We start from the raw sequence: 18,136 nt of genomic DNA, 5'->3' as shown, positions 1-18,136 counted from the left end.
AGGTTGTCAGCAACCCAGGTGACACTAGGTACTTTACACTGCTTTAGAACTGTAGCAGGTTCTTCCAGGCCCTCAGCTAAGCTTCGATTCTCCATGTGGTCCCACACCTCTTCCTCCAAGATGGGTCTCCCAAGGCCCTAGTTGAGTAGGATGTGTGAAAGCACCTATCGAAACCTACCCTGCTTCTAGCATAGTTCAGCATTTCCCGAGCACTTTCATATATTGGCCATGGTGTATTTATGCAGTACTCAGTCACAAACTGGTTATCCTATTTAGAAGGAGAAACAATTAAAAACACAGAATAAACTTATCTTCTAAACAGCTTAAAAGAAAAACTTATCACATACACCCATGTGCAAATTATCTACTGCAAGAGAGCTACAGATACACATGCACAAGACACACAGAGTTTGGCTTCTCCGTAGAAGGTGTAGCGGTATAGGCTCTGAAGCTGGTAAGGGCTAATAAACTGCAGCTGAATCCTGGTCAGATGGAGATCCTGTGGGTGAGAGGTACTTGGATCCAGAAAACAGGTGAACTGCCTTTATAGACAGAATTGCACACCCTCTGAAGGAACTGGAGCATAGTGTGGGAGTACTCATGGATCCATCATTGATCATTGGAGGTTCTAGTTGTCTCTGTGACTATGAGTACCTTTTACCAGCTTTGGCTGAAATGCCTACAACAGCTCATTGAAAGGGATATCCTGGCTATCAGCAGCCTTGAGACTGGATTGCTGCAGTGCACTCTATGCAGTAGGTCGCTTAGATATTTTGTATATAAAGTGGTATAAAAATGCATTTAAATATAGTAGGATAAATCCATACCTTTATTTTATCCAGCGTTTCTTTAGCTTGAGCCACAAGTTCTAGCCAGGCTGACTGGCAATCTCCGGCAACAGACTCTGAAGCCAATCTCTCCAAAATAGAGCTCATTTTCACTTTGTAAACGTTCTGTTGTTTTTAAACACACACATAACACATTATTTCCCCTTTGGGGAAAAAAATCTTCTTTATTTTCAGAGTAGCAGGCTTGTCTAGTATTGTCAGAGAAAAATTTGCAGAACATTTGTTTATTCTTTACCAGTCCCTTGCCTCCATTAACAATTTTGAAATTTACATTTAAAACTCCTGCTGTAGTGGGTAACTGGAATGAGTAGGCATAGAAGCTACCAGAGAGAGCTCCCTTGTCTACTTATTTCATTGTGGTTTTGCAGTTGGCAGTAAGTGATGAGGTACGATTTGCAGACAAAGTCCTTTACCTCAACATCCAGTCCAAACTGAACAGCAAAATTCTCAGCTTCAGTAAATTTGTGCTTGTGAAGTAAACGGCTCAGTCTAAAAAGGGGGAGAAAACGAAGTGCTGTTACCTCCCACTTAAAAATGGTTACAGCCAGTTAAATCTATTCATCTAATTACTTACACTCACTTGAGTTACATGATCACAACCTTGGGCCGGTGGGAGGGGGATAAATAAATAGAGTGGGAGAAACCCACTCTTCATTATACACCTTTAGGCACCAGGAGAAAATGTTCCTCTTCTCCCAGGCCTTTGGCTGATTGACATCCAATCCCTTTTTAAATGTGTTGCGGGAGGGGGATTATTGACTTGTTTTTGTTCTTATTTTTATTATATATTGGGGGGGGGGGGCTTATATTGTAATTTTATGTTGTGAACCACCCTGAGATCTACAGGCACAGGCTGGTATGCTAACTAAACTAACTATTTTCCCACCACCAATGCACTCAGCAAGGCTTCTCCACCACAGAAAAAGCCTTATAAGGAACGGTTCAGGGAGCAGGGATTGTCAAGACAGGAAAAGAGGAGATACAACAGCAATCTTCAAATATGTAAAGGGCTGCCACAAGGAAGATGCAGCAAGCTAGTTTTCTCCTGCTCTGGAGGATAGGACACAAATGAATGGTTTCAAGTTATAAGAAAAAAGATTATGACTTAACATCAGGAAGAACTTTCTGACAGTGGAACAGACTCCCTTGAAGGATGGTGGACTCTCTTTCCTTGGAGGTTTTTAAGCAGAGGTTGGATGACCATCTGTGACAGATGCTTTAGTTGTGATTCCTCCATTGCAGGGAGTTGGACTAGATGACCCTAGGGGTTCCTTTCAGCTCTACAATTCTACAATTAAATAACTGAGGACTGCCTTACAGAACATAAGGAAATATGACCAAACCTCCTCACACTCTCTCCAGCAAGCAGCTGTGGTAGCTGAAATTATCTGACATTAAGACAAGAAAGAGGTGACATCTATGCGATCATTTTAGTGATTATTCTCTTAGATGAAAAGAAACTGATTTGAGAGGTTTCTTGGTCCAAAGCCCATTTCATTTACCTTTAGGGATTTCCATCTGGAGACAAGTTTCTCTTCCTATGTTCTTACTGGGAGAATGAGTCTGCAATTAACTCAATAGGACTTACATCTGAGTGGACACTTATAGGATTGTAATGTTAAGCATATGTTTAACTCTTTCACTTTGAAGTTAATGAGGCTTACGACACACTTAACTTTGGCTCAGCCATATCACAAGCACCAAATTTTCTACTTAAGCAGTAGCAGAAGTCAAAATATATGTATACCTGTTCTCAGGCAAGGCTTCAGTTAAGCATCTCAATACCAGAAGTGAGACTGGATGGTCTGATGCCCTAGAAATGAGTGTGTGGTTCAAAAAAGAGCTTTGATAACCATCAAAAATAAAGCAGCAGCTTTTTATTGTATTTTATTAAAGTGCAAACTTACCCTTGGTTATTTTCATACATTCCTTCCAAAAAGTACATTGTATCCTGCATGGGAAACAATATGTAGCATGTGCCTTAACTGTACAAGATGTCAAAGAAATAAACTACTATCAGACTTTTAGAAGACATCTGAAGGCAGACCTGTTTAGGGAAGCTTTTAATATCTGATGAATCACTGTACCAAATCTACAATACTTAAACTCTGACTTGGATTTCCTTTTACATTCCCCCTCGTCAGCCTTACTTAGGATTGAAGAAAAGAGAAAAACATACCGTATTTATTCCGCTCTGAATCAATGAAGAAACATTAGTAGTTTCCAAAGAATAGAGTTGGTGCATAGTAGGCAGTGAAAACACCACGATGTTCCTCATCTACAGAGAAATAGTGCAATTAGGATAATCCTAAAGGATGCTGCCAAAATACAGGCACAATGTTTTGAAGCTTTTCTTTGATAGAAGACAATTACCTGTTTGCCATCATCAGGGTTTGTCAAAGCAACTAGCTTAAGACTGGCAATCCCCTGTCTTAACAAAAGAAGGGAAATGCATCAACCAATGACAAAAGTTATGAGCCATCACCATTTACATTTTATTTCAGTACTTTAGTTATTTATTACATTGGTATCTCACCTTTCCTCCAAGGAGCTCAAAGTGGCATAAATGATTCTCACTCTCCCCATTGTATTCTGTGATGTAGAGACATCTGAGAGACAGTGACTGGTCCAAGGTCACCCAGTGAGCTTCACGGCTGAGTGAGAATTTGAACCCAGTTGGATACTCTAACCACTGCACCATGCTGGCTCCATCAGGAGGGGGCACCAAGTTGCCTATCCTTGCCATATGGGGACAAGAAACCTGTGGCCCTGCAATGATTATGGATTCCCAACACCCCTGTTTTTTAGCATGGAACATGGCTACTGGCCAGAGATGTAGTTCAATAACAACTGATTAGTCACACAGCACATACACACAGCCCATTCCTATGGATGTCTGCTCAGAAATTAGGTCCTTCTTTGTTCCCAGGGGCTGATTCTGAAGTCAGTGAATACAAAACTTCAAGAAAGTGTGGGCATCAGCTCTGGTAAGAGGCTAGGGGAGGAGCCATTCTGCTGTGGCACACCCTTTCATATTTCTCAGCAAGTATGCTATAATCCTGAATTTACCCTGCAGCTGCTGAAAAATCTGATTCTGAAATCAGAAGAAATTCTTCAATGTGAACAGAACAACAGCTCCAAATCATGGTAAGAGTGCAAATATTCCACAAAGACAAACCATTCTACAAGAAAAAGAAAACAAAAGTGTCATTATGATGTAACTAATTAACCTATTACCTTTGGCTATATGAACCATGAAAGTATACATTTGTAATACTTAGATCTTTCATATTATGAAACAAACATTTCTAATTTGGTGGATAATTTGTCATGTTCATTAATCAGGGCTGTCAATGGCTTCTGTCCCTTCATCGTTTCCATTTTTTTTCCACAGTGCATATCTTCTCTCACATTGGTCCCACATGACAGGATGTGTTGCTAGTATGCAAAAACCGTCAAGTTCCAATAATCCCTAGGTATGCACCACCAAATGGTGGAGACTTCAGGCACTGATAGCCAGGTGCAAAATGTGCATGGCAAATTTTGAACACTGGAAATCCTACTTGTGGACAAATTAACCATTTCACAAAAGGAGTATCAATCGGGGGGGGGGGGGGGGAGGCTCACACCTCAACATGGTATCCTATTACTGTCTTTGTTAAGACAATCGAACAAGGTTTTCACCCTCCATCAAGTCATGGAACCTTATCGAGAAAAACTTTCATTTGACTGGCTTTCTTGAAACATCTAAAACTAAAACCATCAGCTGCTATTTTTCCTTCTTTTCTACTAAACTCTATATTCCTTGTATGGGTATGCTTTGTTACTTGAAATTAAAAATCAATTAAAAATATAAGTAGTCTTTATCTTAAACGTTCTTAAAACATAACCAAAGTATAATATATTAATTAACCATTTAAATAAGAGCTCATCATGGTTATGAATGCCCTGAATTCCACTAGTGGAAACAAACGTTTTCTTACTAATTGTCCATTTGCCAAATACTGAAACTATGGAACATAACCTTATCCAGGAGCAATCTGTAAAACTGGGCAACAAATAAATCAAAATAGCACTTGCCTCATTATCCAAGACAAACAATAATTCATCTACAACCTGAAGCATTTTTGCAGCTGTAAAAAATGTAAAAAGGAAAAAAGGATGTAAGTCTGTTAATTTCTTGCTTTAAAAAGTTGCGTTTGAAATAGAAACTGTAAAATAGGGGTGTGCAACCTGTGGCCCTCCAGATACTACAGGACTCCAATACAGCCCTAGCCAATAGGGCCAGCAGTCAGGGAAGTTTTTTAATGTTTAATATTTTATTATGTTTTATATATGTTCAAAGCCGCCCAGAGTGGCTGGGGCAACCCAGTCAGATGTGTGAGGTACAAATAATAAAATGATGATGGCATTGACAATGATGAGGATAGTAGCTGCAGTCCAGGAGCATCTGGACAGTCACAGAGTTCCCCATCCCTACAGTAAAACACCTGGGGTCTCTGAACAGAAACTCTAGGGTCCTGAGGCCCTGAGCGTTGCCCTGGGGATTTACCCTGGGGATTTAAGATGACCATTTAGGAAACAGGGTCAAAGCTAATAAAGATTTCAAGAGACAAATGTACCTAGCTGTCGTAACCTGGGACCCATAACTTGGGACAGATGTCAAGACCCTCAGCTCAACACAGCACAGCATGCACCTATGCTCGCATTCTCTATCGCAGTACATGTTTCTCAAACACAACTGACCTCACTAAGCTTGCTAAATGCTAAGTCTGTATAAGCACATTCTCACAGTCACAACTACAATGTATCTGTGCCATTGTCTTCTATTGGAAATGTACTGGAAAGATAGGCATCTCTCTCTTTCCACACATGTAATGCTCATTAAATCCCAAAGCCAGAGATATCCAGTATCAATCAGATAATCTGTCAATTGAGTAAATGAAGGATTTACACTGTAGAGTAATAGAATCAGAGTTGGAAGTTTAAGCATTTTCTCCCTGCATCCCCACCTGAGAATATTTCTGTCTTTTTCCTAGCAAGCAGGGCCTCTTGTTTTCTTATCAGCTTAGCAAAACACACCAAGAGCTCATTGCCCTTCGCAGAGTAGAAACTTCAAAGGCATTTGTATGAGAAAGAAGAATAGTGAATCTATAAACTTTGCTCAGAACTATCTGTTGCCACTGTATTGCTGGTAGATAGGAGCATAATTTTTGTAAACCAATCAAGCTGTTCATGTTCTGTTATCCAATCGTATTGCTGAAAAGAACCGATCACAAATTAATCGTGTAAAGCAAAAGCTATAAAGAGGTTTTGAAATGTATGCTCGGAGTCCATAATTCCTCTGGATCATTTATTCTTACAACAGTCTGCAATAAATCTGAACCCTTTCCAAGATGCTGCTTGCCTGTATTTGGCTAAAAAGGACTGGCTATTTCCAGACCCCCTTTGTAGGGTAACACACTTAGGCAGGCATAACCAGCTGCACAAATATAAGATGGAGGACACCTGGATTGTCAATAGTACATGTGAAAATATCAGGTCTCTAGGTGGTTGCTTGCAAGTAAACAGCCAGGACTCCAACCTGTCTTTTCCAGGTTTTATTTAGTGCAACTATGTACAGTTCAGAAATCCAAAATTCATGTCTGTGTCAGTCACTTGCAGTTTCCAGGATTGGCTTTTTCCGCCCCCGCCCCCCCCCCCCCAGCATAAGAACTTAGAAAAAGACCTAAATGTCTTAGTAGACTACAAGCTGAACATGAATCAACAGTGTGATGCAGCAGCAAAAAAGGCTAATGCTCTTCTAGACTGCATCAACAGAAGTATAGTGCCTAGATCAAGGGAAATCATAGTATTGCTCTATTCCACCTTGGTCAGATCATGCTTGAACTGCTGTGTCCAGTTCTGGGCAGCACAGTTTAAAAAGGATATTGACAAGCTGGAAGAGTATGGAAACAAAGGCTTTTAAATAAATATCAAAGGTCGTGGGAAACTAAGTCTTTGAACAAAAGAGTTCTTTAGGATGCCTATGCCTGGAAAACATACCTTCAATCAAACTTGAATCAGCAACACTTTGAATGCTTATCTGCCTTTTGTTAGGATTCACCTCCCACACAGACATCACACAGTCACCTGTACCCTTTTAAGAAAAGTATTTGTATCAGAAACCTGCATTCTGTTTCACAACAGACCTAATCAGTGCTTCTCAAGATATTTAGTTCTTATGAAAATCATTATAGGCACAAAGATTTCAAAATTGTAATAGCAAGTTGGAACCCTCTCCCACCCCAATTTCTGGGCTCAGCATCACATTTTTGGAAGACTCTGGGCCACCAGTTGCTGGTGGATTTTTCCAGTGCTGCTTTGAATTGCAACTGCTACACATTACAAAATCCTTCTGGGCCATCTAGAGGGGTTGGGAGCTGGGGGCCCTGTTATGCAGTGATTCTGCTCCTTCCTCCCGGGCCATATCCAGAAAGTGGTGTTGGGGGATGAGTGTTCAGACCCCTAGGCTCTCACTTGCAGGGTGCCTCAGGGCTTAATCCTCTCCCCCATGTTTTCAACATGAATATGAAGCTGCTGAGAAAGATCATTGGGGGATTGGGCTGGGCGTTCACCATTATGCAGATGATACCCAGCTCTACGTCTCTTTTAAATCAGAACCAGTGAATGCAGTAAAGGTCCTATGTGAGTGGCTGGAAGCTAACTGATTGAGGTTGAATCCTGACAAGACAGAAGTATTGCTTTGGGGGGGCGGGGTGGGCAGGTATGGAGGTCTCCATGATCCACTAGTATGATCTTCACTAGTATGTATATTTCATTGATAATTATTCACTGATGAAGACTTTATTCCGAAACAGTTGAACTATTCCGGATGCACTGTCTTGCAGTTACTTGTATATTTTGTGAGATGTGTTGTATGATATATATATTGTTTTGAAGTGGCTTATTTGTATATTTTGAATGACATCATACCGATTATATATTTACTAACAGTTATTAGCCAGCGTGTTGCGTTTGCTTTTGTAGACTGTTACAGGGAACCAGGCAGAGGGCCTTCTCGGTAGTGGCGCCAGCCATGTGGAAAATCCTCCCATCAGTTGTCAAGGAAATAAACAACTAGCTGTCTTTTAGAAGGCATCTGAAGGCAGCCCTGTTAGGGAAGTTTTTAATGTCTGATACTTTATCGTATTTTTAATATTTTGTTGGAAGCGGCCCGAGTGGCTGGGGAAACCCAACCAGATGGGTGGTATAAATAATAGAAATAATAAAATTATTACTACTATTAAAATCCCCTTTATGGAGAAGGTGCTTGGAGCCCAGCTGTAACCTGCATGTAGATCACTGCACATATCACATTAATATATCATCACATTAATGGGTTGTCGTCGTCGTCCCCCCAAGGATAAAAATGCCAGGAAGCTGAAATTAGGACTTCCAGTGCCCATACATCCGAACAGGAACTAGACATTACTTCCATGCCCCCGCTCGCCAGACCTATGTAGTGTTATAAGAAAAACTGCTCTTTTCCCCTTATGGGGTACCCAAGAGCCTGTATAGAGTCCTTATGTAGGTTCCCTATCGGTAGGAGAAAATAACAGAGGCCAACCAGAGTATTGAGAAGCAAGGCAGCTAGTAAGCCTGATCTTTATTAAACTGTTGCAACAGGGTCCTCCCTCACCACATGCAGGAGGAAGAGGAACCCAGAACAATGGTGTGCAAGCCCTTATATAGACTTTTTGAAATTGCCACCCTGCAAGCCTAAGACCACCCCCCAATACATCAAACATACATCACAGAAGGGGCAGCCTATAGCAGAAGCCAGGATACCAGTAATGGTCACCGATTGATTGATTGATAATGGTCTCTGATTGCATTACCTGGGCAGTCTGGCTACTCTTTTCAAACACAGATACACCCTTAAGACAGGATTTGTGAGCAAAGAGACTATGGGGCTTTCCCCATTTGCCTCCCTTGCTGCAGAGGAATATTTGAGGTCATTGGGAAAGTCAAAAAGGCTTCAGGACTGCTTTCCTGCACTGTTCCAGACATGTGGTTTATATACTTATGTATGTGTTTATGTGCCTTGTAAGTTTATGAACATTTAATTTATATATTTGAGACCTTAAATTCTTATAACACTAGAGATATTCAACCATGATGTTGCCTGTCTCTGCAACAGCTAGCAATGAAGTGGCTGGGAAAAGGAAACAACCATCACATGACACATTTTGTGGCCTTAGACATATGAAGACAAAAAGAGCAAAACACACCTGGGTACAAAATCTCTCAACAGAGAGATGGGAACACATAAGAGGGACTACAGAAGCCAAATATTTTGCACACATCCTGAAGTCAGCACAGATTGCTGCAGATAAACCCACAGGAAGTTCACAGACAAAGGTATTCAAATAATACTTACCCCTATTATCAAAGTGATCTTGTTAGTTGTGTGCTTAGTTGTGGAAGTCAGGCAGCCAATGGTGTGATAGTATTTTGTAGAAATAAAACATGTTTCCACCTGCCCTTGTAACTGTAAGGTAGACAAATAGCCACTCACAGATTTTTCTTTTTGTTAAAGTGGTAGAAATAACTCACAATCGCAAGAGAAATGATAAATTAATTTGGAGGAGTAACTTGATTAAAAAAACCTAATGAGTTATTTAGCCAAGTAGTTTTATCAATTACATTTCAGATATTTGGATATGGATAAAAATAGCATTTCTAAAGGAATAAGCATGCTTGCTTTATTTATTAATAAGGTGATGCACGCATGTGTTGCAGCAGGCATCATCTTAGAAGAGGCATTCCCTCCTGCCCATGAGAGAAGTTGGTGCTTCCCATCTGCTTTCATATAGGGCATACTTTTTCATCAGGGTCAGAGATATCAGCCTTGAATCTGGCAGCTATCCTTATAAGAATGTTAGCAACGCTCTATGAAATCTCTTCAGCTTCCTGGAACAGGGGAAGGTCTCTCCTTCCATCAATAGAGTGATGCACAAAGTTCTTTGCATCGTCCTGTTCCTGAGGTAAGTGGAAAGAATAACTTACTCTGCTTAATCTCCATCACAGAAGAGCAGTGGATAACAAATGTGATATATTAATTCATTTTTAATGTGGCAATTAACATTTTGCATCCCTAGTAGATCCGTACACACACCCAGTACTATGAATCACAACCAAACTATTTCAAAAACCAAAACACAATATATAAGATATATGAATGCTCCCACTTGCCTTCTTTGCAGAACTGAAGTCCAGCTTGTCAATTGCTGCATAAACACAAAATGTGTGTTGAGAAAAGCAACATTACATATCTATTTTTTTAAAGTATTTTCTATTGGGCTGTTGTAGTCACAGATTCAGAAGGCAGATTTGATTTCTGTAAACTTTTTACTGATCACACATTTATTAGCCTGGCCTCTTTTTTAATGTATACTTCAGGAAATTTGCAGTTGCAGTAGCTTACTACAATAACTTATAGTATACAAACATAAAGAAAGAGTCTTGGAAGCAGTTTAAGACTAACAGATTAGTGTAATTTAAGATTCCATGGACTAGTGTCTGTGCATCAATGAAATCTAATACAGTGGTGCCCCGCAAGACGAATGCCTCGCAAGATGAAAAACTCGCTAGACGAAAGGGTTTTGCGTTTTTTGAGTCGTTCCGCAAGACGAATTTCCCTATGGGCTTGCTTCGCAAGACGAAACGAGTTCTTGCGAGTTTGTTTCCTTTTTCTTAAAGCCGCTAAGCCGTTAATAGCCGCTAAGCCGCTAATAGCCGTGCTTCGCAAAACGAAAAAACCGCAAGACGAAGAGACTCGCGGAATGGATTAATTTCGTCTTGCGAGGCACCACTGTACCATGATATATCAGTCTTTGAAAAAGTCTCATTACTGCGGTACCTACAGTTACGAATGGGATCCGTTCCGGAGCCCCGGCCGTATCCCAAAAACTTCATAACTGGAGGCACCCTTCTGCGCATGCAAGCGGAGCGATGGAGCAAATCAGCGCCTGGGGCGAAACCCAGAAGTATACACTTCCGGGTTTGCCACGGCCATAACCCGAAGATTACATAACCAGGAGGGTACGCAACACGAGATACCACTGTATACTTTTTCCTTGCTGGTTATACTACTATTGCAGCACAACCCTAACCATGTCTACTCAGAAGTAATTCCTAGTGAATTCAATGCAGCTTCCTCTCAGGAAAAGAGGTTAGGATTGCAGCCGGATAACTCATCTATTCCTCTGAATTTTATCTAATAATTAAGCAATAAATATTGATACTGTTATTTAAAATAAAGATAGACAATAACATTCAGTTTTTGAAAATCTGCATGATCAAGAATATAAAACAAAACACTCTGGATAGATATATGTTGAACAAAGAAAGAAAAATATTGTCATAAATAATAGATTTAGAACAGATCAAAGGCAAAATCCACCACTACCACCATCACAGATCAGTTCATACAATCCAGACTAGAGCATGACACAAGTATGCTTACAAGGCAGGTAGCTCCAGATGACTCAATGGCCACATTCACTTGCAAAATTAATCCACAATTTAAAACTACATGCAAGAGTTGAAACAAAACTGAACAACCCACCTGCACACACCTCCCTCTGTCTCTCTCTCTCTCTCTCTCTCTCTCTCTCTCTCACACACACACACACACACACACACAATTCTCCTCTGAAAAGATTGTGAGGATTTGGTAGCATTTAATTTCAATTTCACAAAATCCCAAATTATAATTGTGAAGAAACCAAAAATCTCAGTTTACAACAAACTCTGGTTAGTTTCAAAATAAGCCAACATCAAGCCATGGATTATGAAGACAACTTGTTAAACTAACCAGTTAGTTGCAAACTACAATCTCTGGTTAATACACCCCAACAAGCTGTGATATTGTGAAAGTAACACTAAATGTTCCTGAAGTCCTGCTCAAGGTCATGGGAAAAGTATCCTGCATTCATTTATAAATATTACAATTGCAGCAGTTGTGTGGTTATTGTTGGCTCTCTAAAGCAAACATATTGAAATTGGTCTGCATTGAATACTACAAACCAATAAAGATTATCAAAGCCAGTGCAATTCAATTAATACACATAATCAATTACCACAAACAAAATCTCTTGCTCCTGCAGTATTAAGATGTTGGTGCTCAGCACATTACAAACCTGAGATTCTAATCATTACAGAAAGCAGAAAGAAAAACTCCATCTCTTACTACATGTTTCCATGCAATGATGAACAATTAGGCTTTAGATCTAAAACAACATTGTCCTACCTTCCTGAGTTTTGGCAAATGGGAGGTGCGTAATGTAGAAGAAGCCACTGTTTGTGAGAATAAATGCATGGTAGGTTCCTATCAAAATAACCAAAGACAAGGTAAATATCAATAAGTCTTCCCAGCAAGGGTTATCAAATTGTGTCCATGTGATCTTCTTCAAGTAAAGGAACTGCCACCTGGCATCTCCAAACATGAGCAAATAAAGGAAGAAAACTTGGTTTACACCAAGGTAATTGAAATCAAAGTAAATAAAAATAATCAAGGGTGCAAAAGTTGAAATATGATTAAAATTCACAGAATCAAGTTCAAATCAGCATCATATAAGTATCCTGTATCAGGCAGAATTCTATGGCATTACATTTCCTCCCCTCCCCCACTCAACCTGAGCTTACAAGAGAAAAACCTGAGCTTATTCAGAAAAAATATCGTACCTGTATCTCCATTATCTTTTTCTAGAATAAGATTCAGATAAGTCCTGTCATCTGAAGATCTTTGAACCAACATCTAAACACATTTTTAATTTTAAAAAAGGTTATTAGAATGAGTTTCAAAAAAGCAATGTAATTTACACCACATATTAATTTAATCCTACTCAAATCATGAATTTTGTAAATTACATTAGTATCTATTATAGTTTAAAATCAGTCAGCACATCAACAGCAGAAATTCACCAGGATACCAAAACTAAAGTTCAATTGTTGAATATATGCTTCACACCCATAAGTCCCACAGTTCAATTATCAGCATCTCTAGTGAAATAGACCTCTGATAGCAAAGCAGGAAATTCAACTGATTTGATGACACTGGACTATTGATGTAACTGGGCTGGAATGGTTCAGAAGTAACACTGAACTATGGTTTAGTATTACATACCAAGCCTCAGGGCTCACACATTCTCCCACACCTCTTATCTACTATGGTTACTTGCTATGTTTAAATCCAGACAAACTATGGTTAGTACTAACTATGGTTTAGAGAGAAAGCCAACTTCAAACAATAGTTTACAATCCTACCTTATTTCCCTAAACTATATTTAACCCTAACCACAGTTCTTGGACAAAATGAGTAACTACAGTTAGCTGAAAATATAAGCAAAAGCTTCCAATCTCTTCCTTGCAATCAGCAAAAGGAGGAAAAGGAAGGAGGCAATACGTGAGCCAAAGCTCACCTAGGTTTATCCCCAGGGTTTAGTGTCACATATCAATGCAACCAGTATGAGGCAACTTACACTTCATATATTTAAGAATGTCTGAGGCAGCTGCATATAGTTATATAGAAGCAAAAAAGAAATAAGCTACATACATTAGTTAACATGGTTTGCTTTGTTGATACATGAATCAGATGTAGGTTTCCACTTCTCTCCCCAATCACAAGAAACTGTGCTTCTTGACACAATCCAACAACTTCCACCTCAGTCTCTAAAAAGTTTTAAAAAGAAGTATTCAGATACCACAACGGGTGACTATATTCAGAAATGATGATGTATTATTACATAACGAGATGCAGTGAATTTTTGCCTCATACACTCCTCTGCTGTGGGAAATACTATATAGTTATTACTGTCTTAACAACTCATAGGTCAAAAGATGGCAAAATTATTTTGACAAACGTTTAAAAATTTGGGCTATGTGTCTATAATACACCAACATTAATACTGAGAGCCACTGCCCTGATCAAGTGATTTTATAAGGGCATGACAAGACCAGGCTGATCTGTTTCCTTCAAAGGGGAAAGAGTTCCTGTGTTCAGGACTTCAAAACCATATCACAGAACATGCAGAACTCCAGATCAGAGCACAGATTTTAATTAAGAAAACAAACTGAGGTACACTACGTTGAAAGTTCCAAGTATTTAATTTATGGCTGCTTCAAGATACAAAATGGTAAGCTCACCAAACTGAAGAAACATCTTAAGAGACTGGCAAATATTATCAAGCACCACCACTGTTCTGTCAGCCACCAACACACATCCATCACTGGAGGAACAGCCATATAACTTTGGGTTAGACAAAACCTGACCAATAAAAGAAAGCATCTGAACGTAAACAGAACTTATTTACAAATACAAACAGATAAGCAGCCTGTCCAGATTAAATTGTGTGTTGTAACTTTCTGTGTGTATCTAGCACAAAATCTAGCATCTGACTGGACCAATGTCTTGTCTCAGTCGTGGACCGGATGAGAGCCAAGAACAGGGTGGATTTGATTTAAATAAAATCTATTTAAATCACAATTTAAATCACTAGTCAGTAAGACTTGATTTAAATCACTATTTTACAGAAAGGCTCATTCTTGCTGGTATAATCTTAATATTTACAACCAGATTAATGTTTCATTTTTGGAATAATAAATTATCATAGTGGTTTTTACAGTTATATAAAAAATTACTGATTTGGTTATGCTATTAGAAATACATAGACCGATAATTATGAAATTATTGTGAGGTTTAATAAGTTAACTTCATATTTGGACAACTTTTCTGCTGTACTTTATTGGAAGGAGGGGAAAAAACCAATTTCCTTAATAACAATTTAAATAATTTATTTAACTAAAATGATAACATAGCATATGTATCCATGTTTGTTAACTGATGTGGTTAAACATTTTTTTAAAAAAAACTTAAGACCTTACACACAAATGTAATGGAATCTAAAAGGGGCTATATCTCCCAGCAGCCCTGGCTTTGGAGAGGCCGGCCTTTCTTTTTCTAGAGTGCGGGGGGAGATACAGTTGGTAGGCCTAGGCTGGAACAGGCTTGCAGAATGAACAGCTGGAAAAGGGGAGTAAAGCACTGGAGCAGAGAAGTTCAGGGATTCCTGCTGCAGGACTGAAGTTCCAGGTAGACTTTATTGTTTGGACAATGTCAGGCAAGCTCTGGGAAGAAGGACCTGGAACCAGTGAGCTCTTATTAGTTGTCTGGCAAGCAATTCAAAGTCTCACCAAGGACTTACAGATCCCAGTTACTATTTCCACCACCACCGCCCCTCTTTGGATTCGCTTTGGATTCAGGTGTGTATTCTGTACAGTTAAGTGTTGGTGCAGTTGTTGGAGCCCAGTGGGATTGGGAAGAGGTTGCCAGCCCTGAAGAGCCTTCAGCACTTGCCTCAAGTCTGAGTTGCACAATCATTACACAAAGATCCCAAGATTTGTGGAGTATTCTGCTCACAAGGTTTGCACTTTCATTTTTACTGCTTCACACTTAGCTACTTGGGCAGATCTATTCCACTATTCACTGAACCTCTTGGAACTCAGCATTTAAGAGGTGAGGGGTTGATTCTGTGAATATGAATTTGCAAAGGAACAATGGGATTACGGTTTTTTCCTCTGTATGTTTATTTTATAACATTTTTCCTGTGAAGAAAAGGCATGTCATCTCTGCAGACACAAACTCACACTTTTGAGAACTGCAAAAACAAGCACATGTGATAATATCTTCTCATTAGAAAAACTGCCCCATATAATCTTACAGAAACCTCTGGAAGAGCATGACATTGTGAATGGATTAATGGAATTCATTTATCAAAAAATTAAAGTAAATCCTTATTTTCTGATGAACAGCCTTTGGACTACAGTGGTACCTCTGGTTAAGAACTTAATCCGTTCTGGAGGTCTGTTCTTAACCTGAGGTACCACTTTAGCTAATGGGGCCTCCTGCTGCCACCATGCCGCCGGAGCACGATTTCTGTTCTCATCCTGAGGCAAAGTTCTTAACCCGAGGTACTATTTCTGGGTTAATGGAGTCTGTAACCTGAAGCGTCTGTAACCCGAGATACCACTGTATAATGTAGCTTAAATAGAAAACTATCTGTAGAAAGATTTTCCCTCCAAAAGCATTTTTTTAAAAATCAATTTTTTAATTATTTTTAAAATCATTGATTTTTATCCACCCTGGCCAAGAAATTGAAGTTCAATCCATGTAAGACAGGGGCACTGTTAATGGATGCTTCCCTAGACAAGATAAATGGGAGGTTGCCTGCTCTTGATTGGGTTACTCTCCCTCTGACAGAGTAGGTACCTAGTTTGGGTGTACTTCTGGATCCATTACTGTTACTTGAGGCTCAGGTGGCCTTGGTGGCATGGCAGGCTCAGCTATGCCCCATCTGGATAGCCGCCCTAACTTCTGCTGTCTACGCTCTGGTAACCCCCAGGTTAGATACTGAGGTGCCTCTGAAAATGGTTTGGAAACGTCAGCTAGTACAGAATGCAAGTCAGGTTGCTCACCTAGGCAAGACATTGTGAGCACATAACACCAATCACAGCCCAACTGCACTGGCTACCAAATAATTTCCAGGCGCAATTCAATGTGTTGCTCTTGACATATAAGGCTCAGGACCCCAATACCTCAATGCCTCTCCCCATTTGAACCATTCTAGACCCTGGGATCGTCATGAGGCCCTTCTTCATGTGCCCCCTCACGGAAGGCCAAGGGTGACAACACAAGAACAGGCATTTTCAGTGGTGGTTCCCTGTTTGTAGAACAAGGAGGCTCACCTAACGTAATCAATATATATAATTAAGTGCCAGGCAAAACCTTTATTTAGCATGTCCTTCCCAAGCCTAGGACCCTCGTACCTACAGGACCGCCTCTCCTGGTACACCCCGCAGAGGACCTTATGGTCCACAAACAATACTTTGGAGGTCCCAGGCCTCAAGGTTAGACTGGCCTCAACCAGGGCCAGAGCCTTTTCAGTCCTGGCCCCCATCTGGTGGAATGCTCTGTCCCAAGAGACCAGGGCCCTGTGGGATTTGACAACTTTCCGCAGGGCCTGCAAGATGGAGCTGTTCCACCTGGCCTTTGGTTTGGACTCAGTCTGACCCTCTTATTTCTATGGGACCCTGTATGTAAGTGGCCTCCTTGGCTCTTTCTATCGGCCCATATGGGACCAGAACGGGTGGCTGGGCCTGGTGAACTTTTAATTCCTTACTCCTACAGTTATGATTCGTGGGTTCCCACTTATTTGTATTTTGATTTTAAATGTGATTCAAATTGTATTTTAAACTAATAGTTTGATTTTGTGTTTTTAATGTACGTATTATATATTTGGTGCTAGCTGCCCTGAGCCCAGTCTTGGCCGAGGTATAAATAAAATTTATTATTTATTACTATTTATTATTATAATAATGTGGCCCTCTGGAAGATCTAGATGCTGACCAGATACTACAGTCCATAATGCCACAGTGGTTTAACCTAAGTTATAGTCCCATTTCAACTAACAGGACAAATCATAGTCAATGGCACATTTGAAACATCCGTCAACATGATTTTTAGTTCAGTTTTAAAGTTATTCAGTATACAGGTCTTTACATAGTCTTCTCTTGCAGTGATGCCACAAAAAGAAATTCTACCTTTTCGGACGAGGTGATTTTAACAAGGGTGTTTCTTTGATACAGGGCACCACTCCCTGTATCATCACCACCCAACAGCTCCACGGTATCCCACATGGCTTTATAACCTGGGGAAAATCAGAAGAGAAACTAATGAACAACATAGACCAGCAAAGTAATGATTTGAACCTTTGTATTAAGACAAAATAACCATGCTGTGTTTTTAAGCAATGTCCCCACAGGCAAAAATTTGAAATGCATTTATTTAGCTGGTAGAAATGTAGCAGAATAAGCTTTCCCTGTTGTGTGCGACTTTTATAACAGAATAAACGGGGGAGGGGCGAATTTAACTTTTAAAATTGATTATACTTCTTAAAATATATACTTTAAAAGTACAAGATTTAACATATCAAATGTATCACCAGTATTAGAGGCACGACCTGTGTTTTCCCTAGTATTCAATAAAATGTCTCCAGTTCTCAGTAAGATAATACCACACACATTAAAGAAGACAAAACTAACTAGTCAATTTAGCAGAAACATCAACACCATGAAACTCATTTTCCCATTCTTCTATTTTAGGAATATATCCTGCCTCCAATATACAAACATCACTCAATACAGTTTTTCTAACTAATAAAAATATCATAAATAGCATTAAATCC

The 18,136-nt window shown here is 39.7% G+C and overlaps 2 protein-coding genes across 7 annotated transcripts in view; one reads left to right on the top strand and one right to left on the bottom strand.

The window, feature by feature from the left end:
• ZNRF3 (zinc and ring finger 3) overlaps positions 1–18,136 on the top strand; it is a 256,111-nt gene that overhangs the window by 146,388 nt on the left and 91,587 nt on the right. The window lies entirely within an intron of this gene.
• KNTC1 (kinetochore associated 1) overlaps positions 1–18,136 on the bottom strand; it is a 95,083-nt gene that overhangs the window by 76,738 nt on the left and 209 nt on the right. For 2 of the 3 annotated variants that reach the window (XM_080986583.1, XM_080986584.1), the window contains exons 2-18: positions 17,493–17,599; positions 14,040–14,160; positions 13,450–13,565; positions 12,579–12,651; positions 12,145–12,222; positions 10,086–10,120; positions 9,271–9,381; positions 6,894–6,987; positions 4,929–4,981; positions 3,918–4,030; positions 3,222–3,279; positions 3,028–3,126; positions 2,756–2,799; positions 2,596–2,661; positions 1,262–1,337; positions 828–953; positions 179–268 (exon numbers count right to left, since the gene is read on the bottom strand). In XM_080986583.1, the coding sequence (XP_080842709.1) occupies positions 179–268; positions 828–953; positions 1,262–1,337; positions 2,596–2,661; positions 2,756–2,799; positions 3,028–3,126; positions 3,222–3,279; positions 3,918–4,030; positions 4,929–4,981; positions 6,894–6,987; positions 9,271–9,381; positions 10,086–10,120; positions 12,145–12,222; positions 12,579–12,651; positions 13,450–13,565; positions 14,040–14,160; positions 17,493–17,588 (1,449 nt within the window). In that variant the 5' untranslated portion in view covers positions 17,589–17,599. Of the gene's footprint in view, positions 1–178; positions 269–827; positions 954–1,261; positions 1,338–2,595; positions 2,662–2,755; positions 2,800–3,027; positions 3,127–3,221; positions 3,280–3,917; positions 4,031–4,928; positions 4,982–6,893; positions 6,988–9,270; positions 9,382–10,085; positions 10,121–12,144; positions 12,223–12,578; positions 12,652–13,449; positions 13,566–14,039; positions 14,161–17,492; positions 17,600–18,136 lie in introns of those variants that run through there. The other variant, XM_080986585.1, reaches the window with a different exon arrangement.

This window comes from Podarcis pityusensis, assembly GCF_964106645.2.
Source record: "Podarcis pityusensis genome assembly, chromosome: 16".
NCBI lineage: Eukaryota > Metazoa > Chordata > Lepidosauria > Squamata > Lacertidae > Podarcis > Podarcis pityusensis.
Note: the sequence above shows the minus strand (reverse complement) of the source record. Positions and strands in the feature narration are given on the sequence as shown.